This window comes from Microtus pennsylvanicus, chromosome 13 (genome assembly GCF_037038515.1).
Source record: "Microtus pennsylvanicus isolate mMicPen1 chromosome 13, mMicPen1.hap1, whole genome shotgun sequence".
Classification (NCBI taxonomy): domain Eukaryota; kingdom Metazoa; phylum Chordata; class Mammalia; order Rodentia; family Cricetidae; genus Microtus; species Microtus pennsylvanicus.
Genome location: NC_134591.1, coordinates 56,557,932 through 56,582,073, shown reverse-complemented (window position 1 = coordinate 56,582,073; position 24,142 = coordinate 56,557,932). Strand labels below are relative to the sequence as shown.

The following is a 24,142-nucleotide window of genomic DNA, read 5'->3' as shown; positions in this document are numbered from 1 at the left end:
TCTCTGTGTAGCTTTGACTGTCCTGGAACTTGCTCTGTACCACAACCCCCACCTGGTTTACTTTATTCTTTTTTAAAAAGATTTATTTTATGAGTGTTTTGCCAGCATGTAGGTATGTGCATCCCTCAGGGCTCAGAAGGTGGCTTTGGATGCCCTAGGACTGGAGTTATGGATGGTTGTGAGTTTAGTTAGCCATAGAGGCTGAGTGGTGGTGGTGGTACACGCCTTTAATTTCAGCACTAAAGAGGAATATAAAACGGGAGGAGACAGGCCTCATGTGCAGTCTCAGTTTGAGGATTTGTGGAGGCAGGAGCATCCTTTTTGGCCCAGTGGGTGGCTGCTTTGCTTTTCTGATCTTCAGCTTGAACCCCATTATCTGTCTCTGTGTTTTTATTCATGCTACATCTGGTGTCCAACATTTGGGGTAGAAATTCACAAAAAGTCATTTTCCTATGGATTTACAGCCAGCCACCAGCATAGGCTGGGGCTACATGCAGCTGGAGTCACGGTTTTTCTTTCTTCTCTCCTGGTGGGCTCTTCCTGAATCTCTTCTCTGGCTGCTGCCAGACTAGGTAGCTGCCTTGAAATCCAGTCAGACATTTTACTGTTCTGTTCTAGCAGCAATAAGCCTCACATCTTCCTCATCATTGGTGGCAGATTTGGTGAGAAAATTGGGGATTCTTTAAGGGAGGAAGAGACAGTATTTCCCACATTAAAAAACAATGGGAAACATTATTACAATGAAAGAATTTGGGTCTCTGCATCATAATACATTGGATAGTTTGAAAATGGAATGATTAAATGAGAGGGAAACTATTTTAAATAGGATTTATGTATTGTCAATTGTAAACATCAGCTTTATCATTTTGTTTTATCATGAAAAAAAGTTGCTTAATCTGAGTGCCAAGATACAAGTTTTGGAAAAACTTAATAAAACAGATCAAAGAGATATTCAAATCCAGACAGAGGAATTTAATGGAGAACCAATTTCAGCATTGCATTATAAGGTTAGAGAGGACAGCCTTAGGTTTTCAAACAACCAACCTTAATATATCCAGCAACCTTACAGGAATTGCCAAATGACAGAGGCTCGAAGAATGGATAAGGAAAATGTGGTATATTTACACAATGGAGTACTACACAGCAGAAAAAAATAACAAAATCTTGAATTTTGCAGGAAAACGGATGGAGCTAGAAAACATTTTTTTTTGTTTGTTTTTCTAGACAGGGTTTCTCTGTAGCTTTGGAGCCTGTCCTAGAACTAGCTTTGTAGACCAGGCTGGTCTCGAACTCACAGAGATCTACCTGTCTCTGCCTCCTGAGTGCTGTGATTAAAGGCGTGCGCCACCATCGCCCGGCTTAGAAAACATTATTTTGAGTGAGGTAACCAGACACAGAAAGACAATTATCACATGTATTCACTCATAGGTGATTTTTAAACATAAAACAAAGAAAGCCAGCCTACAAACCACAATCCCAGAGAACCTAGACAACAACGAGGACACTAAGAGAGACTTACATAGATCTAATCTACATGGGAAGTAGAAAGTAGAAAAAGACAAGATCTCCTGAGTAAATTGGGAACATGGGGACCTTGGGGGAGGACTGTAGGGAGGAGGAGAGAGGCAGGGAAGGGAGCAGAGAAAAGTGTAGAGCTCAATAAATATTAGAAAAAAAAGAGTAAATGGGCCTATTGGCATATCACATTTCCAACAGAGTTGGAGTGTGACTCTCTTCTCTAAACTCAACAATTCTTATTAAAGTGAAATCCAAACTCTGTCTCATGTCAGAAGAGCCACCTGATATAGGACAGAAGAAAAATAAATATTTAAGGACTATTTTATTGTCACTAATCTCATAATCTTTTGGTTTTATATTAATTCTTTAACAGCTTTACTTAATGTATAAAATTTATAAGATATATATATATATTCTAAACTTTCTGTCATATTGATGGTCATATAGAGTACTAATTTTAGAAAAATGTCTCTGCAGGTGTCATTCCTCTCTTCATTTAAAAACTATTAAATTAATAAAGCATTGTGTAATCTATCTCTGGGGTCTTTATTACCTCTCTCTGTTCTTTTTTAAATTATTTTTTATTTTTATTTTTTGGTTTTTTGAGACAGGGTTTCTCTGTGTAGCTTTGGAGCCTGTCCTTGAACTAACTCATGTAGACCAGGCTGGCTTTGAACTCACAGAGATCTGCCTGCCTCTGCCTCCTGAGTGCTGGGATTAAAGGCGTGCGCCACCACTGCCGGCCTATATTCACCATCCTTAACATGGGATTTTTTTTTTAACATAAAACCTAATTTCGTCGTTAAGAATTCTCAGTGTCAGGCCGGGCGGTGGTGGCGCACGCCTTTAATCCCAGCACTCGGGAGGCAGAGGCAGGCGGATCTCTGTGAGTTCGAGACCAGCCTGGTCTACAGAGCTAGTTCCAGGACAGGCTCCAAAGCCACAGAGAAACCCTGTCTCGGAAAACCAAAAAAAAAAAAAAAAAAAAAGAATTCTCAGTGTCAGCCGGGCGTTGGTGGCGCACGCCTTTAATCCCAGCACTTGGGAGGCAGAGGCAGGCGGATCTCTGTGAGTTCGAGGCCAGCCTGGACTACAAGAGCTAGTTCCAGGACAGGAACCAAAAGCTACGGAGAAACCCTGTCTTGAAAAATAAAAAAAAAAAAAAAAAAGATTTCCTGTCCACAGCAGCGACTACGGGCAGCAATTATGGCAGGGCTCTATGTGTTTTGGAGGGGTGGAAGCGGCAGCTGTGGTGCTCAGCTGGGGGGGCCTTGGCATGGTATCCAGGCAACCTGGCTAGCCCCATAGATGGGGGGCAGGGGCGGTTTGTCAAGGTGGCCCAGCTGCTGCGGTGGCGGCTGAGGGAGAGGCCTTGGGGAAAACCTGCAACCCCTGGGGAAGGGAACAAGCCAAAGTGGATAGTGGGGGACCTAAGGGAGAAACCCCTGTGGCAGGAAAACCACTGGGGGTTGGGGAAGTCACCTGAGCAGTGTCTATGGCTTTGCCTCCGTGTGATCTAATGTCATACGTTTGGACGCCAGAGGAACTTTACTTATATTATCCCATTAGTGAATATGGGGTGTGGGGGTGGAAGGGTAACCTCACTCTCTTCTTCCCCTGATCCAAAGGGCCTGTGACTCTATTCTTTTCCCTACTACTTCCTGTATTTCTCTATATGTATCCTAGGTCCTCCAAAACCTCTATTGTTAATTCTGGTCAGCCAATTGTGATTGGCAGTTTTGAAGTAGCGGTGCAAACAAATACCCCGAAACAACTCAGGGTTCTTCAACAGTAATGCCTGAAAAACAAGCCAGCTTAGGGTCCCTGTGCTAAGAGGCCTCTAAGGCATTCTCCTTGGGCTTCAGTGACAGTGCTCACAGGTAGAACTTCTAGTTCTTTCTGAAATGGGGAGCACCAAGGCAGAAGCCAGAGCAGTTCCTTCTTGCTGCCAGCCTCTTGCCTGACCTGCCTGGAAGCTTCTGTTACAGACCTGTACTACTATGCCTGGCTCCAGCTTTTTTTTTTTTTCTTTCTTTTTTTAAAGGCAGTATCTCACTGTTATCCTGGCTGATTTTGGACTCAGATACTCAGATACCTGCCTTTGTCTCCAGGTGCTGGGATTATAGGCTAGTGCCACCAAGGCCAACTACAGCTAATCTCTTCATGTAAAACAGGCAAGCTTTGAGCCACTTTTAGCCCTCAGGACTAACTCTCCCTTCTGTCTTCTCCTATGTGTACACTGATGGTTGGCTTCACTGAGGGCAGACCATGATGCTCATTTGGGGAGTGGCAATGAAGGCGTAGATGATAAAGGGAAAGGTTAGGTCTCAATTACTCTACACATGCCTCATGTGGTGCCAAAGACCTATAATCTCAGCACACAGAGGCTGAAGCAGGATCCGTGGGAGTTCAAGGCCAGTCTAGGCTATAGAGTGAGACACACACACACACACACACACACACACACACACACACACACACACACACACACTTACCTCATGTGACACAGACAGTAATAATTATCTCCTAAACCTAAACTGCTCCTGAAGTTGGTGAGAACAAGGCAGATAGGCATTAAGAACAAAAGGATTACAATACTTAATAAACCTGGGTATCAAAAACAACAAATCAGAACAAGGGCTGGTTTTATTTTCCCACAGATCTTTTTAATATAAAACAAAGATAAAACACATCTCAATTCTGCAAACTGCCAGCATGTCTTGTTTCTACAAGATGCACACTAGACTGAAGACTACATAGCAAAAAGTCTGTAAGAGCATTTGGTTGGGAAAAATAGAAAAAGCAGATCTCCGGGGTGCCTGGGTGCAGCCGACCACTAGAGCAGTCCTTGTCTTTTCAGATCCTCGTATGTTTTCTTGTTCACAACATTTCCACTGGAGTCTTCATACTCTTCCTGCAAAGGAAGGGCTCTCTGTTAGCTACAGAGTTCCACAGCAAACCCTGCTACCCGGAAACCAACATTCACCTGGCTTCTCAGCCAGAGTCCCACAAGTGAAACCAGTGCCACGTCTAGTTATCTGAGCAGCGCCAGGTGCGGCTCTCCCTCACCCCTACATATTCTTCCAAGTAGCACCCTGTGTCTGAGGAAAGGAAGCCTAGTAGGGAAAGGCTGATCAAACAGCCATGTGAAATGGTTCCTAAGAAGCCTGGGTTTCTGCTCACTGGCCACTGCAGGAGTTAACAGGGAAACCGAACAGGCTTAGAGCTTCAGGTCTACATTATAGCTGGAAAGGGTCCTGATGCTGAAATACTGACAGAATAAAGGAGACCACCACCAGTCTCCACAGAACCTGGATGTTACCACCACACCCTTGAAGCACGACACTCCTCTCAGACCTGTCAAGACCAATGAGGACATCCCCACTACAAAGAGAGGACTCCTCTGATTGGATACCTTCTCCAGCCACCTAAGAGGTGACATACTTCTTTCGAAGTCCAAGGGTAGACAAGAGGCTGGGTGCTCTGGTCCACAGCACCCTCAGGGGGAAAATACACTGCCTGACAAAAACTTCAAAGCACGGCAATGGGTTTATGTATAGTCAGCTTGTAGACACTGTCCCATCAGATTTGCTCCTGCCGTAAACCTCCTTTCCTCTCCTTTCTGCAGGGCGAAGGAGCTGTCATGTGATGCCACCCCGAACACTCTCCTGTTTTCACCCACCTCAGTGTCGGGCTGCCATCGTTCTGAAGCCTTCTGCAGTTTCAGCTTGGCCCACACTGCAGGATGAGAGAAAGCAGCCATTAGAACTCAGAGTCTGCTGGTACAGTGCTATATCACAGCCACTGCCCTGCTCCCAGCAGCCCCCTCCCAGCAATGACTCTAGTTGCTCCCAGAGGGAATTCGGGTTTAGAACCACCTGTAAGACTCCTTTTACTGTGAAATTTACCACAATCTCACTTTGCTGAGAAAGAAAGGCGCACCAGGACTTTTCAGAACAGAGATTTAAAAAACCAGACATGGAGGCGCACATCTGTCATCTCAGCATTTGGGAGACAGAGAAGGGAGGATCAGTTTAAGGCTAGCCTTGGCTACATAGTGAGATTGAGGCCAGTCTGTGCTAAATGAACTACCTTGTCACAAAAAACAATTATAACAGTAAAAAGAAAAGAAATACTTTCAAAAGAAGTTAACGGGGTACAGTCTACAGGAACTGTGGAATAAAATAACAATGGATCATAGTTGAGGGCTTCATACATGCCCTGGTTAGTTTTTCTTCTTCTCCTTTTGTTTTTATGTTTTTTGTTTTTTGTTTTTTTTTGATTTTCGAGACAGAGTTTCTCTGTAGCTTTTGGTTCCTGTCCTGGAACTAGCTCTTGTAGACCAGGCTGGGCTTGAACTCACAGAGATCCACCTGCCTCTGCCTCCCAAGTGCTGGGATTAAAGGCATGTGCCACCACCCGGCTTTTTTTTTTTTTTTTTTTTTTTGAGACAGAGTTTCTCAATGTACTTCTGGCTGTCCTTGTGCTCACCAGCTCTTGAACTCTGAGTGCTGGGATTACTTGAACTCTGTCCGGTTGGTTTTTGTCAATGACAAGCTAGAATTCTCTGGAAGGAGGGACCCTAGAGTGAGAAAATGCCATTGCATTGTTTGTAGTGTGTTTTCTTGATTAGTGATTGACAGGGGATAGCTCAGCTCACTGTGGGTGCTGCCACCCCCAGGCAGGTAGGTGGTCCTGTAAGTTTTAAGAAAGCAAGCTGAGCAAAATCCATGGGGAACACGGCAGTAAGGAGTGTTCCTCCATGGCCCCTGCTCTGGTTCCTGCCTTGAGGTCCTACCCTAACTTCCCTCAGTGATGGTGTGATATGGAAGTGTAAGCCAAATAAGCCTTTTCCTTCACAAGTTGTTTTTGGTCATGTTTTTCATGCAACAGAAAGCAAACCAAACTGTAACCCACATGTGCCTTAAAACAGTCAACATCTGCAGCCATTTATTTCTGCCTGAGTATGTGGTATGTATGCATATTTCATCTTCAAATATGAAGAACTGTTCTGAGTGATGACCTGAGACTGCTCCCTAGAACACATGGTGGGAGGAGATCTGCACGTGCAGTGCCATGTATATATGTGAGCACACACAAACATACATGGTAAACAGATGCAAGAAAAAATTTTTTTGTTCTTTTGTTTATCGGTTTATCGAGACAGGGTTTCTCTGTGTAGTCCTGACTGTCTTGAAAATAGCTTTGTAGACCAGGCTGGCCTCAAACTCCGAGCCTGCCTCTGAATCTGCCTCCCAAGCGCTGGGGTTAAAGGTGTACACCACCAGCACCAGGCTCAGGAAGAAAAATTTTTAAGTATTCAATCTGTAGAATTATGATCTATTCCATGAACTATGCCTCAATTTCCTACCAACAAAGCAAAAGGAAAAAAAAATAAAACAGGAAATCAGGGTAGTTGTGGTAGCTCATGTTCCCAACTGTCTGTAACTCCAGTTCCAGGGGATCTAATGCCCCCTTCTGCTCCATTGGATCCTGCACATGCACAACAGAAAACAACAACAAGCCCCCCCCAACACACAGAGCAAGCACAAGTGTGCAGGATGTGCACACACATTACATTTACAAAATAATAAGGTGGAGTGTGACTAAGGAACCTATAACCTTCACATGCACACGCATGCACCCACATGCACCCACACAAACTCTTGAAGTTGGGCATGCTAACACCCCATTACTCACAGCACTCAGGAGGCAGAGGCAGGCAGAGGGAGGTCTGAGTTTGAGGCCAGCCTGGTCTACCTGGTGAGTTCCAGGACAGCCAGGGCTGTATCATGAGATCCTGTCTAAAACCAAACCAAACCCAATAGCAAAAGGGGGCTGGAAAGATGGCTCAGCAGTTAAGAGCAGTGGCGGCTCTTCAGAGGATTTGGGTTCAATTCCCAGCACCCACATGGCAGCTCACAACTGGAGATATGACAGCCTCACACAGACATGCAGGCAAAAACACTAGTTCATATAAAATAAAAATAAGTACATCATAAAAAAAAAAAAAACAACGGTCTAGCTAGCATAAAGTGAAACACAACAGATAAAAGATGAACGAGAATGCCAAGGACTCTGGCAGTTAAGGTATTAGTAGTAGAGACTGCCAGGCAAGGGGAGGCGCTTGTCACACACTGCGCGGGCTCTTCCTCTAGCAAGGACTTTGCTGCTGTGTTCTGTTATCTGCAGCTGCCTCAGAAATAAGCTTACTGAACCATTTCTGTTTTCTTCTACTGGATCAGTAGTTCTTAACACACTGAAATCAATTCTGAGGCGTAAATATAGAACCTATACTCAGAATCTTTCAGAGGAAAGTTTGCAGACTCGGCTGAAAGCCCTCTTCTAAGCTCAGTATAGGGTTCATTTCAAGGGAGATATAATCAGTACTGCCGACTAGCTCATGTCCTTAAAAAACGTAGTAATTATATGTGGGCCTCAGCTTTCCACAGCCACAGCCTCTGTCCCTGGACCTGGAGACAGCAGGGTACCAGGACAGCTGTGGGAGGGGCCCCTTGGCTAGCTAGGGAGCGGCCAGCAAGCTTACTCACAGGAGACAGCATCCTCAATCTGTGTCACATTCGCGAAGTGGGCAGTGTTGGGGATACCCAAGCACCTCATGCCATGAGCATGACGCCATTCCTGGAAGAAAAGCAGAGGGACCATGTGAAGCACGGACAGCTGAGACAGCTCTCACTCCATTCTACCACAGACCCACCCCTGCCCAAGGCAGCACTTCTGCGGTATGTGACGGACACAAGGCTGACAGTGCCAAGCAGGTCTGCGCTGTCTCAGGCTTACGAACCGCAGATTCTAGTTGGTGGTATGAGAAAGGCACAACTCAGACTCACAACTGCACCCTAAGGAGAAGCCGGCACAGCCCAGCAACCCCACCACCTGCAGGGCTGCGGGCAGGTGGGCGGCTCTGGAGTTCAGGAGCAAACTGCCGAGCAGCTAAAACCCATGAAAGCACAACTTTGGCTCTTAGACAGCAACCACTATCGTCTGAGGTGGCACTAAGAAAACTCACAGAGGACAAGACCAAACCAGGAGAGCTAGCAACATGCCTGAAAGGGTAGGCATGTCATCCACTATACTTAAGTCATTTCCATTATGCAAACTGTCCTCCAAAAGTGGAAGAAAGAATGCACCAAGGGTGAGTGCACTCAATGGGGCAGTGCTCAGACACAGCTGTGTCAAGAGCAGGTTGGCAAATATCAGGGCCTTAATTATTTTTTCCTGCAAAGAGGCAAAGACCCATTTAAAATCTAAACAACAACAAAAATCTGTCGAGCCCCCTTAAATAGCAATGTAGAGAAGACCAAGAAGTCAGAGATGGTCCAAGATGCCACAGAAAAACAAGCGAAACAAAGCACAAGAACCAATATGGGAAAGCCCAAGTGAAGCTCCACAGCAGAACGGTGGCGTGACTCCAGAGGCCAGACCAGGTTTCAGGGCTAGCACGGCCCACGGCCACTGGCATGGGCCTCTCTGATTCCTTCCAGCTCGGGACACTAGAGCCCTCACAGGCTGCTACCACCTTCATCTCTAAAGCGTTGTTTCCATTCAATTCCCAAGAAAAAGGCTCTGAATTTCTTACAGCAAAGTGCCGCTGGAAGGCCTTCGGTCCTCGGTAGGTGTAGTTCCCACAAATCTCACAGTTGTAGTTAATGTTCAGGCCATGAAGCTTATACAGCCAGTAGGGGATGGGCTAAAAGAAACCAAGCGACAGTATTAGGTTACCAAGCTCTTTCTTGTGTGCTTCCACAATGGGAGGGAGAGGGGTCCCAGGAGGCTTACTTTGCCATCCCAGCCCAGGGGCAGGTTTTTGGGGTTGTAAATGATCTCATTCTCTTCATCTTCACTTTCACTCTCGCTGATCTGCTCCTCTTCCTCCTCCTCCCGCTCTTCTCCTGTCCTGGCTTGCTTGCGCTGGACATTTTCATGAGTGAGCTGTCGTTGTTCCTAAGGGGATCAAAAAGCAAGAGCAGAGTCAAGAAATTAGTGCAGGACACCAAGGGACATTGCCTCTATTCCCGCAGACGTCTTTCTACCAAGGATAAGGATCTGGTTGTAGGATAAGGTTGAGGACGGTTGGCAAATGGCTCAGCTGGTTAAAAAGTACGTGCCAGGCAGCCCAATGGCTTGAGCTCAAGTCTCAGAATCCATGTAAAAAGCCACATGTAGGGCTGGTGAGATGGCTCAGTGGTTAAGAGCACTGACTGCTCCTCCAGAGGACCCGGGTTCAATTCCCAGCACCCACATGACAGCTCACAGCTGTCTGTAACTCCAGTTCTAGAGAATCTGACATCGTTCTACCAATGCGCATGAAATAAAGTTAAAAAAAAAAAAAGCCACACGTACACTCTCAGCACTCTATTGCACCATGGGAGGTAAAGGCAGGAGAGTCACCTGGACGCTGATGGGCATACTAGCCTGGGCTATGAAGTGCAGCAGAACAGGGAAAAGGGTGCCTCAAACCAAGGTGGAAGGTAGGAACAGAGTCCTGAAACTTGTCTTCTGACCTTCACAGGTGAGAATATATTCACACCCAAATACCACACCCACACATACCAATAAGCTTAAAAAAGAAAAAAAGAGAGACAAAGCCATGCCTTCTTGTTAGAAACACGCTCACGGGCCAGCTGGTTGTGAAGGGAAAGCCCAAGGTTTCATTGCACTGGTCTAGATCCTCATCTGAGGCTGCAGACCATCGCAGTCTCAGCACTGCTACTGCAAAGTTCCCGAGCCAGTCTTTCTACTGTGGGGACCACCCTGACCAAGAGGTTACCTTCCATTCACAATGAGTTCACTCTCCGTGCCGCTACTCGCTTCTCCTGACCACAATGTGACTTACTTAAGGACCATGACATACTCATTTCATATGAAAAAATTCAGTATCGTGCTTACAAACCAACAGCCATAAATAAATGGCAAAGTAATGACAAACATCCTATGGTCCCATAGTTAGAGCAACTTAGGGAAACCACGGGGTAGAACTGGTTAGAATTCAAGAGAGGTGCCAAGGCAATAATGGCTTTTCAGCCAGCTTCAGAGGAATGGCCATCCAATTGCTAGTCACATTGTAACAGCCTGCATTTACTGTCCCTGCTATCTAATATCTAGCTAGTCTTTCAAGAGAATCACTCTCAGAGAAGCAATGGGGGACTACTTCCCCAGCCGTGTGGGTGCGTGCTAAAAATAAAGCAGAATCACTATGGCAAGGGGCAAGATACAAACAAGTTATCTTGGACAAGTCAAACCTTTTCCACCTCCTCAAACCCTTGGCGCTCCCCGAGAGACTGCAAGGAGAATGTTCTCCACCCTCTGAGTACTAGCCTCCCCTAGCCTTGCTAGGTTTCACAATCTCAACATGGGCAAAATGCTATGTCACAATAAATCACACCTGAAGCGCTGCTGGGAGTCACCTTTCTCTTGCCTTTTGAGTGTCTGCTTCTTGGGTCACCCCCTGGTCTATGCTGAACCTCAGGAAAGAGCTGCATTATCCATGATCCGGCTGAAAGGCAGGGGTGGGGAAGTGGTCTGTTGTCTATGTCTGGCCTTGTGGGAATTGAGGAGCCTTGGGAATACCACCTAACAACAGAACAGGAACCTACTGAAAGGCCAAGGACTTCAAGAGAACCACATTTTGAGACGAATTTACTGCTCACTCCCCTCCTTATTTGAACTTCCTATCTAATCCTCACACTGAATAGCACCACAGCTTGCAGAAGACAAAGCACTCACCCCAAGAATCTCCACGTACTCATAGATCTGAGCTTCCAGGAAAGCAATGTCTTTGTTCCTCTCAGTGTCTCTGAAAAAAAAGAAACAAGCTGTATCAGTTGAGGGTTCTTTCTGCACCTAAAGCTTTATTCCTGTCAGGAACACTGACTCGGCAACGGCATTAGAAACTCCAGGCATGTGCGCAGCACCGCGCAGAGCAAGCTCTCTGCCTGAAGCCTAGAGGTTAGCGCTTACACTCCGGAGGTCTCTGGACCATGCCTATGAAGTCAAGGACCTGGTAAGACTCAACTAGTACCACTATAACTGACACAGGAATACAGTTACGCAAGGCCTGCAAGCAAGAACATGACATGAAGGCCTAACTCTGCTGCTTAGCAACTGCAAGAGAGGGCTCATTTTGTGACTTTCCCAAGTCCCAGCAAAAATCAGAGCAACACATACTTGTAAGAGCTCCAGGTTTCTTATGACAAGTTAGGAAAAAAACATGAAAACAAAACAAGACAAAAACCTGCAAATAGCCCCCAAATGCCCAAACTGGAAAAACAAACAAACAAAGAAACCCAACACCCTATATAGGTATGTGGCTCATGAATACATTCAACTGTCTTTAGCAAAAGTAAAGTAGAAGCTAGGCTATGGTGGCGCAGGCCTTTAATTCCAGTGACTGGGAGGCAGAGAGGTCAGCCTGGTCTACAGAATGAGTTTCATGACAGCTAGAACTGCTATACTGAGGAACCCTACCATGGGGGGAAAGGGGGATAGATCAAGGCCAAGGAGGCAGGTTAAGGTCACGTCCAGGCAGACATTTATCAAGTTTGCAGTCAACCTGAGTTACAGGAAACCCTATCTTAAAGGGAAAAAGCAAAGCAAAAAAGGAAAGATGGGAAGCTGACTCTATGGAAAGAAATTTAAATCAGAACAGTGGTGCACCCAGTTACTCCAGTTACTCACCTTTTCGTGCCCTTTGATTTGGGGTTCTTGGCAAACAGAGAGGTGTCGAGAGACTCTAGGGACTTCCCTTTGGTGCTGAACAGCCTCTGCGCTCGCTCCTCTAGGGTCCTAAGGAGGGAAGAGGCACATAGGACTTAGGGTGAACTTACTACATAGGCTGGTATGAGATTCAGACTGCCTGCCTCTCACTCTCACATGCTGCGGTTAAAAGCGTGCACCATCATGCCCTATACACGATGATTTTTGCAGTATGGGGCAACAAAAAACCAAAATCAGACCCACACAGTAAACACACAATAACTAGAAGTTTTGATAGAAAACCCAGGTCCTTACCCGCCACATTTTAGGCCTAAAGCCAACAGTGCAGATTTCAATCTGTCCAGACCCAGAGAGGCTAACTCCTACAAAAGATAAATCAATTACAAAATAGCATGATTAGCTTTTTCCCCAGGCAAGACTACATTCAGAAGTCAACATAGCTTTCGGTCTCCACAGACCGACTACTGCAATGTCTAGACGCAGCCACACTGGGAGGGCAGCATTTCCTAGCTCTCTGTGGTAGAACTGTTCCTGCCAGTATTTTTGCAGAGATGGGAACTGAACTTGGGACCTCACACATGCTGACAACATATGTACTCCACCACCTGAGCTGCCTCCAGCTTCCTGTTGTTTTAGAATTACTGTCTTTGTGTTTTGAGACAGGTTTTTATTCTATAGCTACACATTCACAGCAACTCTCCTGCCTCAGTAATCCTCTAACTCTCTAAATTCTGTAACATCATATCACACTTCTCTGAAATATAGTTTTTAGAGAAGTTAAAAGGTTTTTTCCTTCTGGTCTTTCCATATTCCTTGTACATGCCTGTCCTCAGGAAATGGTATTATTACAAGTATTATTACACTGAAGACAAGAAAGCAAGTAGCCCCTCCAAAGGATGGTCAGGGCTGGTGAGACAGCTCAGCAAGAAAAGAATGCTTGCTGTCAAGGGAGTCTGAGTCCCAGAAGTCACATGGTAGAAGGAGAGCCAACTCCCACAACTTATCATCTCTGCACGCATGCTGTGGCACATGTGTGGGGACACATAATTATTCCTACACAATAAATTTAACAACAACAAAAAGATAGCCAAGCAAGGCCAGTATTGTCTATTGTCCTGAAAAACATACCTCCCAGGAGGAGAATGCGGAGAGGTCCAGATGGGCTCCAGCGTGGGTCAGGGCACTACTTGTCTCTTTCTGGGAGGAACAGGAAAAGATCCAGGTTAATAAGAAGAATGAAGGTAAGGGAGTGGTCTAAACTGGCTGCTCCTTTCTTTAATCACATATACAAATAAAGATCAATTCATACAGAAGTGAAGCAAAAAAAAAAAAAAAATCAGATGGTTAGTTTTCTTTCCAAAAGTTCAAGTTTATCCACAGAAGTAAAAAAATAAGATAAGCTTTATACTTTCCCATCACAGAGACTAAACAAAAAATACAGCTAGCTCTCCCAGGACTAGACCATTATCCCAATTTTCTCATGGTTCCCTAAAGATGACAGCACCCCCAGACAACAGAAAGTGTGGAGCCCACAGGTGACAGACTCAGTTTTCATCTGGAGTCAATTCTGACTTAAAAGTCAGTGAGTTCAAGATTGTCTGCTCCGCCTGTATCCTTGAGGGCTGTGAGAAAGTTCTGATTAAGTCTATGGGAAAGAGCATTTTGCCCATGATAAAGAACATCTACTAAGCTGTGGGCTGGTGAATGCCACCCAAGGGCACATCCAGATAGAAGAAGACACTGCTTGCTCAAGGACAGGAATAGTCCTGTGGTTAGATACTGACTGTCTTGTCCTGCTTTTGTATATAAGCAGGCTCTGAAACAAACTCTGGGTCAGTTGGTATTTAACAACAGACCTCCTGGATCTATCCTGTGTTTTCTGCCTCAATTTTTTCCAATCTTTCAATTTCCTCAACCTCACGCCCCCTTCCTGGTACCCCAACTGACTTTGTTGGAACAGGCTCTAACAAGAAAGCAGCTTAGAAACATAGCATCCACATTCCCAAGATGAGGGATGGATAGTTTTTGGTCATTCAATGAATTATGAATGTTTGTTTGTCATCATTTGGGGACTGGCTACAAGTTGTTATTGGTAATGGTAAGAAAAAAAGCTGAACAAAAGAAATTAGATTCAAGGATCTCATTCTGAAAAGAAAAAAGAGGAATATAGAAATGATAGAATTAAAGGGTGGATTATTAAATCTACTTTCCAATTTAAAAAAAAAACAACTACTAGTCTCAAATATCTTACATTGGTAAGGATTTTTGTATATTGATACAAATTTAGGTTATTTTTGTTATACTATATATATATTTCTACAAATGCTTAAAGTATTGTACCTATGAGACTCATTAAAATGTTTTAATAACATAAGGCTTTTCATGACAGTGGGACATGTCTTCTCCTGGCAACACCAATTTACTTCAAAAAAGGATGATGGGCATCAAAGAACCTCTATACAGAGTTTGCTTTCAATGTGACAAAACGAGTCATTTGGGCAAGAAACTGCCCTTGCCTTGACTACTGACAGTATGCTGTCCAAATTGAACAAGCAGGACACAAAAGAAAGTAACTGCCAAACTTTGCCAAGAAAAGGTAGGTATAGTCCTTCAATGTTCATGCTTCACAGATATGTCTGTTAGATATTCTAGGCCTGTAAACTGAAGATGGATGCCCCAACACTGCAGAGGAAACTTGGGGTGACTGTCCAGGCAGCCAGATGTCTCTGTCATTTCTAAGGCTTTGAAAATTGCATGCTCAAAAAAAAAAAAATGGAAAAAAAAAAAAAAAACCAAAAATAAAAATAAAAAAAAAAAAAAAAAAAAAAAGAAAATTGCATGCTCTGCACTTCCTGTACACTCAAGTTACATTATATCCTTCTTGGGTCTCTGATCAGAATTGAAGACTACAGAATATACAGTTTTCATTGTTACCAAATTCAGGAAAAAAAACTTACATAAAAGATATAAAGTTTATAAGAAACATAAAAGCCTAAGTTGTTTATCTAAGATGTTTTCAGGTAGCTTGGCGTGGTACCACACGCCTTTAAACCCCTGCACTCGGAAGGCAGAGGCAGGTGGATCTTTGTGAGTTCTAGGACAGTTAAAAATACACAAGAAACCCTGCCTCGAAAAACAAACCAACAGAAAGATGTTTTTAGGTCTAAAAAGATATTTTAAGGATGGTAATACATGTTATAAAAGAAAATGATTAAGATATAAAGCTTTGGTCTCACTAAGGTAGATCATACAGTACTTTTCTAGAATTGCCAAATATATATGGACTACACACTGAATGTAATTCTTACTTGATAATTGTTCTTATTGTATATAGTTTTACAAAGCTAGAGGTAAAACCTTCCCTTTTTATTTAGACAAAAAGGAAAAATGTGTGATATTTGTACACTGTGTGAATGTGTACTGCTGTGGTTGGTGTAAAAAAAAAGCTGAACAGTCAATAGACAGGAGGTATAGGTGGGACTTTCGGGGAGAGAAAGGAAAAGGAGGAGGAATCTAGGCATGTGGGAGACACAGATAGGAAACAGGTGCAAGATGGAAAAGAGGCAACACCATGCGATAGAATGTAGATTAATATAAATGGGCTAATTTAAGATATAAGAGCTAGTTAGGAACAAACCTAAGCTATAGGCCAAGCTATCATAATTAATAAGAAGTCTCCGTATCATTATTTGGGAGCTGGCTGGTGGGACAGAAAAAGACTACTACATAAGTTCACCCCACTGAAGCTCACCGGCCATCCAGGAAAGGTACCATTATCCCACTTCTTCTCAAAGTCAGTCTGAATCTTCCCAAAGAGCTCATTCTGGTCCTGAAGGGGCTTCACTCTATCTGTGTAATCTTGGAGGTAGTCCAGCAGCATTTCCAGGTATCTGTAGAGCATTTAAGAGAGAGAGAGAGAGCAATTACAGCTTCCACCTATGATATACTGCTATGCCCTGCAAACTACACTTCATTTTTTTTCTTTTTCTTGGTTTTTCAATACAGGGTTTCTCTGTGTAGCCCTAGCTTTCTTGGAACTCAACCAGGCTGGCTTAGATCTGCCTGCCTTTGCCTCCCAAGTGCTGGGATTAAAGGCATACACGACCATCGTCCAGCCCACTACTAATTGTTCAAATGAGCTTAATTTTTTCCCCTCACATCATGACCTTTCCTATCTCCTTTTATCCTCAAGATATGTTGCCAAATACCAGGTCTTAATCAACTCACAGATAAAAGAAGTAAATAGAATATGAGAAAGAGAAAGCTTGGGAGCAACTAAGGAAAAGTATGATTAATTCAACATTACTTTCCACTTAATACCAGATCCAAGCACATAGCCAGTCTTGGAAACGTTCCCCATTAAATTCCAAAACCTCAGAGATCCCCTAACAAATTTCTTTCTACATTACACAAAATTAAAGAAGGTATGGGTAAGACCAGAGATGTTCCCATAGATACTGTGGTATTTGAATGCCATTGGCTCTCATAAGCTTATTGGGAGTAACACTATTAGGACAGGTGTTTTTGTTAGAGTAGGTGAAGCGTTGGAGGAGCTGTGTCCACTGTGGGGGTGGTCTTTAAAGTCTCATATATGCTCAAGTCACACCCAGTGTTTCAGTTCCCTTCCTGTTGTCTCTGGAGCAACATGCAAGACTCTCAGCTACTTTTCTAACACCACATCTGACTACACACCACTATGTCCCACAATGATGATAATGGACTGTATCCCCCAACTGTAAGCCAGGCAATTAAATGTTTTCTTTTGTAAGAGTTGCCATGATCACAGTGTCTCTTCACAGCAACAGAGACCATAACTAAGATAGATACCTTTGTGCACAATCAGAATATTACAAATTTTTATTTCTTTTTTTCTTTTTTTTTCTTTTTGGTTTTTCGAGACAGGGCTTCTCTGTGGTTTTGGAGCCTGTCCTGGAACTAGCTCTTGTAGACCAGGCTGGTCTCGAACTCACAGAGATCCGCCTGCCTCTGCCTCCCGAGTGCTGGGATTAAAGGAGTGCGCCACCAACGCCCGGCAGAAATTTTTATTTCTTGAGACAGGGTCTCACTATGCACCCCTGGTTGGCTTGGAATTCACTATGTAAACCAGGCTGGCCTCAAATTCACCACCTGCCTCTGCCTCTCGGAGTGCTGGTATTAATGGCACACAACATTACATCAGCATCACAAATATTTTAAACCTAGCACTCACTATCTTCTGATAAACCCAGAAGTCATTCACGTACAGTATTCAGGCAACAAAAGCCAGGACGTTGACCTCAAACCTTCCCATGAAATTCTAGCTAAATAGAGAAAAGGCCTGGAAACTGTGAATACCTACCTCTTATACTCTGCATTCTTTCTTTCTTTAGGAATGTCAAACAATTGGTCAAAGATGGACAGGTATGTGATATAATCCAGCTTCTGAAAAGAGAAAAAAAATGACAACAGTCAGGAGGATAAGTCAATTACTCTTCAAAAAGCAAGGTTAAGGGCTGGAAAAATGGCTCAGTGGAAAAGGTGCCTGCTGCCAAGTGACCCACATTGTGGAAGCAGAGGACTAACTCCCTCAAGTTAGCCTGGGACTCCCATACTTGAAGGTGACCACACATACATGTACACATACACTAAATACATAATTTTTGTTTTTGAAAACAAGGGGGGCTGGAGAGATGGCTCAGAGGTTAAGAGCACTGCCTGCTCTTCCAGAGGTCCTGAGTTCAATTCCCAGCAACCACATAGTGGCTCACAACCATCTAAAATGAGATCTGTTGCCCTCTTCTGGCATGCAAGAATACATGCAAGCAGAATGTTTCATACATAATAAATAAATAATTTTTTTTTCAAGACAAGCTTTGGAGCCTTTCCTAGAACTAGCTCTTGTAGACCAGGCTGGCCTGGAACTCACAGAGATCCACCTGCCTCTGCCTCCTGAGTGCTGGGATTAAAAGCGTGCACCACACCGCCCGGCCCTAAATAAAGAAATCTTAGAGTGTTCTCTAACCAAGCATCAAGGCATGGCTCACTTCAGTATTTTCTTTCCTGTCCTTCAATCCCTAGGGCTATTGATTCCAGTGAAGTGTGTAGAAGATTGCTGGACATGAAACTAAGTCTACAGGATTAATTAACAAACACAAATCCAAATAAGATACATGCTGGATATTTATGGTGGGCCAGGCTCCTGTCTAAGGATTTTGCCATCCTCAAATACGATCCTGAAAGATGCCCTATGTTAGTTAATTCATGCGGCTTCTCACTGAAGATCTTTGAACTAAACATGGAGGTGCAGCAGAGAACAAGGCACCAGCCTGCAGAACTTAAAGGTTGGTAGCTACATTTGGGAACATTTCCCTATAAAGACAAGGTGCCACAGAGATCCTTCTGCCTCTGATGCCTAAGTGCTGCTGTTAAAGGTGTGCCACCATGGCCCACTACAAACTTACTATTAAACTTCCTTGTGATCTGAGACCGCCATTTTAAACCCTGACACCGAACAAACAACAAATAAATACCTGCCCACTGAAAGACATGAACTAATCCTTTTCTGACAGAGACTGTGCTGGATTTCTTGCATGTCTCACACTGTGCACCTAACACAAGAGCATTTGAAGTATTTATGAGTTTAAAAACTTACTGGGCAAGCTGGGCGGTGGTGGCGCACGCCTTTAATCCCAGCACTCAGGAGGCAGAGGCAGTGGGGATCTCCTTGAGTTTGAGACCAGCTGGTCTACAAGAGCTAGTTCCAAGACAGGCACCAAAAACAACAGAGAAACCCTGTCTCGAAAATAAAAAAACAAACAAACAAAAAAAACAAAAAAAAACCTTACTGGACATAGTGATGCATGCCTTTAATCCCAGTAGTTAGGAGTCAAGAGCCAGGCGGATCTCTGTGAATTCAAAGCCAGCCTGGTCTATGTACTAAACTCCAGGTCAGCATTTACCTTTGGGCAGGGGATTGGTTCAGTGAGTCAAGTGCTTATACTATAAGCATGAGAGTCTGACTACAGATCCTCAGGTCCCATGTAAGAGTTGGACATGGTGGTGCATACCCAGAACCTTAGTACTGGGGAGAAGAGACAAAGATCCTGGGGGCTCACAAGACAACCATAATAGCTGAAAGGGTGAGCTCCATGTTTAGTCAAAGATCCTGTCTCAAAAAAATAAGGTGCCAGGAATGAAGTGAAGGCTCAGCACTTAAGAGCACTCAATGCTCTTGCAGAGGACCCAGGTTAAATTCCTAGCACTCACAGGGTGGCTCACAATCAATCCTGAGTAATGAAACTCCAGTTCTAGGGGATCTAGCTCCCTCTTCTGGCCTCTAGGAGTACCAAACACACACGGTACAAATATACATGCAGGTAAAAAACTCATAAAATAGAAATACATAAAAAGTATCTATTTAAAAAAATGATGGAAGCCTGGTAGTGATAGCATACACCTTTAATCCCAGCACTTGGGAGACAGAGACAGGCAGATCTCTGAGTTCAAAACCAGCCTGGTCTACAAACTGAGTTCCACGACAGCCAAGGCTACACAGAGAAACCTGTCTTGAAAAACAAAACAGAAAGTGTGGAGAGCAACAGAGGAGTACACATGATGCTGGCCTCAGGCCGCTGCATGCACAGGCCCAGGACTGCACTCCCCTCAGACAGTTTTACAAAAGTATTTTTGTTGCATGAATAAATCAAAATAAGGGAAATTATTAATAAAGAAAATGAGCTTGCTGTATTAACTGTAGGCATGTGTCATTTCATTAAAACTACTGTGTATTCCAAGAAATGGAATCACCTACTTAATATCAACATAAGTTACATGGGGACACTTCATGCTTTAATTAGGTGTCTTGACTGAGCCCTAGAACAAGAGTCTCTCTCCCCTCCCCAGGCCTTACCTCAGACGCCTTCAGGTTAATGTACTTAAGGTAGCAGTCATGGAGATCAAGGTAGCGACCATATCCCTCTTCATCTGTGAACTCCACCAAGTCTGAAGGAATGACATATGTCAATGATTGTGATATGACAGACTACTTTCTTGAACTTGCTCTTTCAAATGCACTACCTGTACGAAGTTCCATGATGCAGCCCTTTATTCCGGTGTTCTCCTTACTCTCATCAAATAAACAGAACTATAACTGGGCGGTGGTGGCACACGCCTTCAATTCCAGAACTCAGGAGGCAGAGGCAGGAGGATCTCTGAATTCGAGGCCAGCCTGGCCTACAGAGTAAGTTCCTGGACAACCAGGACTGTTTCAGAGAAACTCTGTCTCAAAAATCCAAATAACAAAAACCAGATCTAGGCTTTCACTTTGAGCTTAGATAGCATAAAATAAGTATTTTATGCAAGACCATCAGAATGTCAATACAGTCCAGAAACCAAGATGAAAACCCAGCTATCAATTTCTGAGGTACTTGGGATAAAAATAGGGTTCATAGCCTAAACTGGCCTCAGACTCCTGGTTTGCACACTTCCACCTAAGTGCGGGATTTACAGGTACGTGTCACTATGCTGGTTTACACAGCTCAGAATGGAACTCAGGTTTTCAGAGACACTCACCAATATTCTACCAACTGAGCTAATCTCTGTGCACAGATCTAAGCACTGCATTACCCTCTACTTTGCTTTAAAATTATCACTCAGAAGGCTAAGGAAGGTGGATCATGAGTTCAATACCAGTTGGACATGGGAGTAAGACCAGCCTGGTTCTAGATCAGCTAGTGCTATGTAGAAAGACCCTGTCTCAACAACAAACTGGCAGAAAGAAAAAATCAGACAAACAAACAAAAATGCTAGGTGGTGGTGGGTACTCCTTTAATCCCAGCGCTAGGGAGGGCAGAGGCAGGCAGATCCTTGAGTTAGAGGCCAGTCTGGTTTATAGAGTGAACTCTAGGGCAGTCAAGGTTACAAGGAGAAATCCTATCTTGAAAAACAAACGAAGAAAAATAAGAGAAAGGGATGGACAGACGACTCAAAGGTAAGAAAAATGAAAAAGAAAGAAAAACAACAAAAAACTCAAAGACACTCATCTTTATCTTACTGATTTAAATGGTATCAAGCCTATGAGACGTTTATTTACATATTTACTATTTGTTCAAGACAGGGTCTCACCGGGCGATGGTGGCGCACGCCTTTAATCCCAGCACTCGGGAGGCAGAGACAGGTGGATCTCTGTGAGTTCGAGACCAGCCTGGTCTACAGAGCTAGTTCCAGGACAGGCTCCAAAGCCACAGAGAAACCCTGTCTCGAAAAACCTAAAAAAAAAAAAAAAAAAAAAAAAAAAAAAGACAGGGTCTCATGATTCTTGACTGGCCTGGAACTTGCTGTGTATCCTAGTCTGACCTTGAACAAAAGAGAACAGTCTGCCTACACCTTCTGAGAGCTGGAATTAAATGTATACACACAACCAAGTTTCAGCAGTTAAGAACACTGGCTGCTCTTGCAGAGAACCCAGGTTTGATCCCTAGCCCCCACATGGTAGCTCACAAGCATCTCTAAGTCCAGTTCTAGAGGATACAACTTCCTCTCCTGGTCTCCTCGGGCACAGCCCATACATTGTATATAGATATCATGCAGGTACAACACCATACAGTTCAAATAAAAATAAAGGCTTTAAATAAATAAATAAAAGACAGGTTCCAGCTATATTGCCTAGAATGGCTTCAAATTTCCCAGAAAGAAACATTAAACCATACTTACTTTGTGCCTCTTCGCTTGGATTCTCTCGGGCCTTCAGGAGCTCCTCAAATTCCACTGACATTGGCACACAGATCTGAGGGGAAGGAAGGAGCGCAGGTGGTTCTGTCAGTGTCTCAGGCATGTTCAGAACTGGACTTCTGATGCCTGATTAGCCCTGGACTGTTCAGAGGCGCTTACTACTGTTCTCCACTTGCTTTGCTAAGGATAGCTGGGCAGACATTAACTGCCACAAAATACGGCCTCCTAAGGAAGGACTGCACTGGAGGAGGCAGTCTAGGAAAGACATCTGATGAAGGAGTTGGCACTGGACACGAGTCCTGCAGGTGCTCATTAACTCTGGAAGTGAGCAGAGTACCACTGTGTTGGCAGAGGATTTCGAGGCAGAATTGGGAGCACAATGTATTAGATTTTTAAATCTTTTAAAATTACATTTTTAAATCTTTTAAAAAAAAGAGAGAGAGAGAGAGAGAGAAAGCAAGTTTGGCTATAGAGAGCCTAGACTATGATGCAGACAAAATCTGGACCAAGTCAATAATGAACTCGGGAGCAAAAATTACTCAACATTTCTTCTGCTTTCATTGTGCTCCCTTACTGGCTGAGAGAGACCAGAAAGGATGTCAGCTAACTATGTTCACTGCAGTTAAGTGGCAAGTTCTTTTTTTTTGGAGAGATGAATGGCATCCCCCTCCCCCCCCACTTTCCTTGCATCTTTCCTTCTTTTGGGAAAGATACTTTGGGAGGCCATACCTCATTTGGGTGCTTCCGATGAAATTCCTTTATCTGCTTGAGCCTATTATAGAATTCAGCAAACTCATTGGGTCCTGAAATAGCATTGAGTTCTTCTTTTCGCAGTCTGCAAAACATTGATAAATCCAAGGAGCATAAAGCACAAAACGAATCCTCTCATTGGCTCTCCAGATACCCTGACTGCTGGGGTGGGGGATGTGACTGACACTTACCCATCTTTATCATCATACAAATCCCTCAGGTTCCCACTGACTTCCATGTATCTCTGAAAGGCAAACACAAATCCATCAGAAGGAAGCAATTTGTACAACAGGGTTAAGTAAACAACAAAGGCTTTGTTGGCAATGCCTAAGGAAACCTCCTGAGACACAAGGTCTTGAAAGTTCCTCTACTTTTAAGAGACACACTGAGCGGGGAGTGGTGGCATACACCTTTAAAGCCAGCTCTTGGAGGCAGAGGTAGGACATATGTCTAAGAACCCGAGATGGGATATTCTAAGCACCCACGGGCAGGACTCACGCTGAGCCTCCGCACCTTCCCCTGCCAGCACTTTTCCCGCCCAGCCCGACCTAAATGGAAGCGGACAGCGGGGCACTCACATCTTGCATGGCCCGAGTGCGGTGATCGGAATTGATCTGGTCCCGGAGCTGGAGAAAGACAAACAGAGACGCTGTTAGTTTGAGAACTGGAGTTGGAAAGGCCACCAGAAGGACAGCTTAATGGTTTAGGTCTCGGGGCTGAAGTAGAACTACTGGGCCCTCGGAGGATGTTACCAAGGTGGGGATTACAGCAGCCTAGGAGGAAAGCGAAGATGAGGTGCGGGGAGGGTCTGAGGCCGAAGAAAGCGCTCAAGGGCTCGGCACGGGACCGAGGCCCTCCTCCCGATGAGGTCCCGACCACGGCCTACTCACCGTGGACTTCTTAGTGAGCATCTCTTTGGCCATGACATCCATGAGCCGTTCCTTCTCCTCATGATAGCGCCGTTGCTGCTCCAGAATTGTTTCCATTTTCCCCTAGCCACGGCGCTTCAATTCAGACCACCAGCACAGGCGGAAGCAGCGCCTGCCGCCTTGCGCGCCTGCGTCTGCGTCTCAGCGCGCTGCATCCGGCTGCACAAAAGTTCCGCGAGTCCCGGAAGTGCATTGGGGGAACTCAAAAACAATGAACACCACAAGGAGAGTTTTTCACGGCTACCGGCACACTGCCCCCTGCTGACCGGAGTTGTGTAGTGGAGGAGCGATGCTCAGCGACTGAAAGATCCTGAATGCCTGACTCGCTGTGGTCAGCTGGGCCAGCAAGGACACACTGGTATGGATCGAGACGTCGAAGGATACAGAAAGGAAAACGGAACTGGAATCTCTAGTTTTCAGGGTGCGACCTCTGGTGATATTTTCCCTTTGTCTGTACTTTAATGTCTGTCAGTAAAGTGAAGATGGTGGTGGTTTTGTTC

At 44.4% G+C, this 24,142-nt stretch overlaps 1 protein-coding gene across 1 annotated transcript; it reads right to left on the bottom strand.

Annotated features, from left to right (window-relative positions):
* Positions 1-4,162: 4,162 nt before the first annotated feature.
* On the bottom strand, positions 4,163-23,788 carry Sf3a3 (splicing factor 3a subunit 3). The gene is made up of 17 exons (XM_075945689.1): positions 23,604-23,788; positions 23,292-23,339; positions 22,905-22,957; positions 22,693-22,798; positions 21,946-22,018; positions 20,144-20,235; positions 17,594-17,676; positions 16,007-16,145; positions 13,384-13,452; positions 12,550-12,617; positions 12,217-12,324; positions 11,266-11,335; positions 9,319-9,483; positions 9,119-9,229; positions 8,070-8,160; positions 5,201-5,256; positions 4,163-4,432 (listed from the first exon to the last, which is right to left on the bottom strand). Exons 1-17 carry the CDS (start codon positions 23,697-23,699, stop codon positions 4,355-4,357), a joined length of 1,506 nt encoding a protein of 501 aa, XP_075801804.1. The 5' UTR covers positions 23,700-23,788; the 3' UTR covers positions 4,163-4,354.
* Between the last annotated feature and the right edge of the window lie 354 nt (positions 23,789-24,142).